At 40.2% G+C, this 6,164-nt stretch overlaps 1 protein-coding gene across 1 annotated transcript; it reads left to right on the plus strand.

The window, feature by feature from the left end:
* The first annotated feature begins 1,082 nt into the window (after positions 1 to 1,082).
* Positions 1,083 to 2,777, plus strand: LOC126757562 (protein windbeutel). The gene has a single exon (XM_050471563.1). It carries the CDS (start codon positions 1,606 to 1,608, stop codon positions 2,401 to 2,403), a length of 798 nt encoding a protein of 265 aa, XP_050327520.1. The 5' UTR covers positions 1,083 to 1,605; the 3' UTR covers positions 2,404 to 2,777.
* Positions 2,778 to 6,164: the final 3,387 nt, after the last annotated feature.

The raw sequence follows: 6,164 nt of genomic DNA on the forward strand, positions 1-6,164 counted from the left end.
ACGGAGCTTTTGGTGTTACTCAACGTCAACTTTGCGGGGATATCAAGCGGCATAGAGGCAGTTCCTTTTCGTGCTGCCGAAGGCGGCTTGAAAATCGACGAAGAGATGGTTAGTGTCGACCTTCCTTTTACGGGTCTTTTCCAAGGTTTGGCGCATGATGGAAATCAGCGGAGTTAGTCCAATTCAATTAAAAACAGAAACTATGGGAGAGCAGGTGTGTGTCATACACTGAGTGCAATATGTAGCTGAAATGGCTGTACAGACATGATAAAGACTCGAAACATAGGGCTAGAAATGAAAAAAAAAAATTATTTCATAGAAAATGTATAGACAATCATAGAGAGTAGTGTTGCCGCAGACTAACGCATGCTAATGATTTATGGCACACAGTATATGTTGGATCTTCTTGAACTGGTCATCGCAATTCTATAGCTTCAGGTTTCTATGTTTATATATTGCCTAAGTCAATAAATAGCGTCAAATAAACCCGACTATATGGTTTATTTGACCATATTTGTTGACTAAGGCAATTTATGAACATAGAAATAGAGTTGACATGTTCAAAAAGATCCAATAGTGTGCCATAAATCAAACAAAAAATACTAATTATATAACGCTCATTATCTGTGAAGCACCACGTGCAAGAAATTGCCAAAAACAAATATGATCAATCATGAGAACAAAGAGAAATATGTCTTGGCTTATGCGATACAACTTTAGCGGCATGTCTTAAAGCCAGGCTAAGAACAATAATAAGAATTTCAATTCCACCGCCAACATGTAAAGCAAACGTAAAGAGCGTATCAAGAGAGAAACAGCTTACATTCAGCGCTGAATAACCACAGAGAGGCTTGCTAGTTTGAGCGCGACTCAGAAGCTATTCATACCAATAGACTGTGCTCAGCAGAGACACCACGTTCGCAAGTGCACAACTTTACATACAATTTTGTACATAAATATATATGCTTATGTGTTTATTATGTTTATCTGGAGTCTAGCTACTGACGTGGAAATCAGCTTTTGCCAGAAGTCATTCAACCTGCCGGCGAGCGCTTGCACTTACAACGCTGTTTCAGAGAGACAATGGCAAGGTAATTGTTTCATATACATATTTACAGCTGTATGCTAGTAAATTTCGCAGTCAAGTAACTGAAAGCAACAACAAAAAGCAGCATATAATCAACTAGCGCTTGCTGATCAGCACGCTGAGAGAATGAAATGAAAAGTCAATGTTAAAATTTTATATAAAAAAATATATAATAGAAAAATAGCAATAGAGTCGCCGGTGAGCTCCATTATGTGTGTGTGTATCGCAGTGTGTTTATGCGACATATAACTCTGCGTGGAGTGCTGTTGACGCTCTGTAGGCTGCTCGGGAGGTTAGTGAGCACAGCTGTGCGGTGGTTATAGCAACAGCTCAAGCCACCTTTCTTTTCCAGCGCCTGTTTATTCAGTAAGAAAACTACGCCGGCAGTGAGAGGGCGACTAAAAGAACGGCTACAGCTACAGCCAGCTAAAAACACTTGCCATACAATTTATAGAATATACTAGACCTTCTTTTTTGGAGTAAAGTAAAAGAGTAAAAAAGCCATCGCAATTTCCGCAATGCAAACGGCAACAAAGTACCTGAGATACGCACAGCTTCTTGCCAGTGTTGTGCTCGTGGCCTGTGTGACCACCGCGGCGGCCAGTTCCTGCGCCGGCTGCGTGGATTTGGATGAGCTGAACTTCGATCAGACGATTGAGCGGTTTCCCTACGCGCTAGTCAAATTCGATATCGCCTTTCCGTATGGCGATAAACATGAGGCCTTCGCGGCATTCTCGAAAACTGCGCACAAAGTCACGAAAGAGCTGTTGGTGGCCACTGTCGGTATCAAAGACTACGGCGAGAATGAAAACAAAGAGCTGGGTTTGCGATTTAAAGTGGACGATAAGAGCTTTCCGGCTATTCTGCTCTTCAAGGCTGGCAAGTTGGAGCAGTTTGTGCGTTTTCCCACACACTTGGATGTGACATTGGACAATTTGAAGCAATTTGTGACGCAGCACACGGATTTGTATATCGGACGCGACGGTTGTCTGAAGGACTTTGAAGAATTGGTCAAGAAATATGCCAACAAAGCGGATGACGAACAAGCGGCGTTGATAGCAAAAGCAGAGCAAATGTTGCAGGGTGTAGCAGGCGATGAGACGAAGTCGGCGAGCGCCAAAGCCTACCTGGTTTATATGCGAAAAATCAATGAGAAGGGTTACGATTATGTGGAGGATGAGACCAAGCGGCTGCAACGTCTGAAGGCTGGCAAGGTGACGGATGCCAAGAAATTGGAATTGCAGCGAAAACTCAATATACTGGAGGCATTTCGTGTGAACAAGCTGACGAAGTTGCAGAGCAGCGATGAGCTCTAAATCCAGGGCTACAAACAGTGCAGACGCTTGTAGTATTGGCATCAAGCAGATAAAAATTAAATGAAGTGAAGTGTTTTGAAGCCATGTACAAGTGCGTAGACATACATACATATGTATGTACATACAAATACAACAAAAACGTAATGTAGTTATTTAAGTGTGTGTGTGACGGGACAAAAGCGGCAATAACACAACAATTGAACGGTGAAAAGCGTTTTTAATGCGTAGCTTTGTGCTTAGACTAAATTATATTAGTTAATACATATGTATGTATGTATGTATGTAGATATGTATGTACACAATAGTTTATTTTCGTTTCATTTAATAAATTATTTGTTAGATTTATATAAATAAACCGTATGTATGTGTGCGTATTTTTGGATTTCAATTTTTTGTTGGTAACCCCTGGTTTGTTGTGCCGCCAACTTGTTAGAATTCTGCCATGGTAACCAGTTTTTGGTATACCGTTGCGTATGGCAATAAACCGAAAGCAAATAATTCGGCAATCCGGCAATATTGTGCTGCCATAAAAAGGCTTTGAGCGTTCACTATGGCATTATAGCTTTCTTTAGGTAACAATAAGTAAGAAACAAGAAAACTGCGCCAAAGCCATAATATCGGCCACAGAGGCATTTTTTATAGCATAAAAATAATAAAAATATATTTTTTCTGATTTTGATCGTTCAGTTTGAATAACATGTTACAAATATGTATCATTTTGGTAGACCACTTTTTACCATTTTTCCGCTAGACACATTATTCCATCAGTGTAAACCTTTTCTGGCTTCTCGGCGAAAAACTGCGACAAGTAATTTTCACAGGCTTCTCTTTAAGCCAACTTTACTCCATTAAGGGAGTTCTGCATTGACCGAAACAAATGGTAGTCCGATGTTGCAAGGTCAGGGCTATATGGTGGAAGCAACTAAATTGTCCACCAAGCTCTGCCAGTTTTTGCCGAATCATCAAAGAGGTGTGTAGTCCAACGTTGTTCTGATGGAAGACGAAGCGCTTTCTGTTGATCAGTTCTGGCCGTTTTTTTCGATTGCTTGCTTCAATCTTATCAGTTGTTGACAGTAAAATGTAGAATCAATCGTTCGACCAGGCTGGAACAGCTCATAGTGGATGATTCCTTTGCAATCCCAGCAAACAGTCAGCATAATCTTTCGATCGTGGCTTCGCGACCATTTGTTGATCTTCACCACTCTTGGACCATTATCTTTTTCGTACATTATTGTCGTATTTGATCCACTTTTCGTCTCCTGTTACCATTCGCTTCAGAAATGGTTCGATTTCATTTCGTTTCAGCAAAGAATCGCAGATGTTAATTCAGTCCATTAAATTTTTCACAGACAATTCATGTGGCACCCAAAGATCGAGCTTCTTTTTGTAGCCAGGATTTTTAAATGGTTCAAAACCGTTTGATGATGAATGTTAAGTTCCTTAGCGATGTCATGGCTGCTTATGTGATGGTCCTGGTCAATCTTTTCCATAATTTCATCGACTTTTTCAACGATAGGTCGAGCAGAGCGAGGTGCATCTTTCACTTCGAAATTTTCAGAACGGAAGCGAGCAAACCATTGTTGTGCCACACGAACAGTTACACCATCGTCTCCGTAAACTTCACAAATTTCGTTGGTGACTTGCGTGGCATTCTTCCCTTTTTTATACAAAAATTTCAAAAATCTTTCAAATTTCTTCATTATTTTCACTCATTTTTGAACAGCTGTAACTTTTTTTCAACTTCCCCGAATTTAATTTTTTTTTGGTTAAATGAAGCTTAAAATCTCACCTTTCCTACAAAATATAGTATGACGCAATGTGATTGGTAGTACTGGAGATATACGACTGCAACGTCATCTATTGACAAAATACAAAAAGAGTACCCAATATATGCTCTAATAGTCCGATCTGGACAATTTTTTGGAGATTGAAGTGGAGTTTGTTTTGGTTAGTAATCCTTGTAAAATTTCTTGAAGGTCCCTGGCCAAATGAAAAACGCTTTCCATACAAGCATTTGATTCCGATTGCTTACTTTGTATGGCAGCTATATGATATTGGAGGTGGTTCCGACAAATGAGCGTCTTCTTGAGAAGAAAAGTAACGGGTTTTTTCAATAGGGACGCAACAAAAGTAGACCGATAAAGACAGCAAACGACGCCATATTTTTCCCCACCGTTTTGACGTTTCCTTTCAGTAAGGTAGCCATTCGATCAAGGAAATACGATCCAACATTGAGTCGAAATTATTGAAATTTACTACCAAAATTCGAAGTCAGTGTTCTCAACTTTAAGAGCGCTATGTCCAATTTAAGGTCATCATAATCGTACTGTCAGATCAGCAATTGAGCGTTTAGTGGAAAAATTAGAATCCACAGGCACATTACAAAATGTTTCCAGTGCCAATGAGACAAAGAAGTGCGCGTAGGGGCGAGAATATTGCTGCCGCTAGCGCATCAATTGAGGAAGCCCCAAATCAGTCTCTCACACGTCGTTCTCAGGCGTTGGGCATCTCTGTGACGTCGTTGTGGCGAACTTTGCGAAAAGATCTTGGCCTACATCCTTACAAGATCAAATTGATGCAAGAACTGAAGCACCACCTGATCGTCGGATGTTCGTGAATTGGGCTGAGCAACAACTTGAAAATGATCCGGATTTTCATCGAAAAATTATCTTCAACGATGAGGCTCATTTCTGGCGGAATGGCTTCGTCAATAAGCAAAATATGAGTTATTGGTTAGGCAGCAATCCACACGTTCTCCATGAGTTACCATTACATCCTAAAAAATCAAGGTTTGGTGCGGTTTAAGGGTCGGCGATGTTATTGGACCGTACTTCTTCCGTGATGATCAAGACCGGCACGTTACTGTGAATGGGAATCGCTATCGTTCAATGATAACCGAATATTTTTGGCCCCAATTGGATGATACGGACTTGGACAATATGTGGTTCTAACATGACGGCGCCACAAGCCCCACAGCGAATGTCACAATCGACGTTTGGTGAACGTGTTATCTCACGAAATAACAACTCAATTGGCCGCTTCGGTGATGCGCTTTTGTAGAACTCTTATTGAAAAACCCTGTACATATATTTTAAGGGGTTTTTGACGTTTCTTTCTCAGCAAATTTTTGATTTTTGTAGACAAAAAACTGGTCCAAGTCGTTTTTAACGACCTGATTTGAGGTCTCCCATCCAAAAATTTTTGCAGAGACCGTAACAAACAATAGTCCGAAGGTGCTAAGTCTGAAGAATATGGTGAGGTAGCACATCCCTTTGAAGCTGTTAAAGTTTTTGCCTGGTCATTAAACTTGTATGCGGTATCCAATAACCGTGGTGGAATACTACACCTTTTCCAATTATTAATTTTAGCATCTTCTGATTGAGTGCATAACTCAATTTGTCCAGCGGTTCACAATAAACTTCGGAATTAATTGCGGTATTATCGGACAAAAGCCGAAAATAAACGATTCCTTTGAAATCCCACCAAAATGCAACAAAACCTTGTGTTTGGTGACTATCGGCCTTCGAAGTGGTTTGAGCCGGCTCTTTCTTGTTAGATTATAATCTCTTGCACTTTATACTATTGTAAACAATACACTTTTCGTCGCCAGGAGCGATGCGGTTCAAAAATTAATCCTCTTTTTTTGATGTTCGAAAAGCAAATCACAGTCATTAATGCGACGAAGCAAATTTCGTTCTGTAAGAACATGAAGAAACTTTATGTCAAACTTCGAAGTTAATCCAAAACGTGCTTGTAAACCA

The sequence above is a fragment of the Bactrocera neohumeralis genome, chromosome 4 (assembly GCF_024586455.1).
Source record: "Bactrocera neohumeralis isolate Rockhampton chromosome 4, APGP_CSIRO_Bneo_wtdbg2-racon-allhic-juicebox.fasta_v2, whole genome shotgun sequence".
Taxonomy (NCBI): domain Eukaryota; kingdom Metazoa; phylum Arthropoda; class Insecta; order Diptera; family Tephritidae; genus Bactrocera; species Bactrocera neohumeralis.

Excerpts from the sequence above, each read along its gene's own strand:
- LOC126757562 (XM_050471563.1), top strand. The coding sequence starts at position 1,606 with ATGCAAACGGCAACAAAGTACCTGAGATACGCACAGCTTCTTGCCAGT.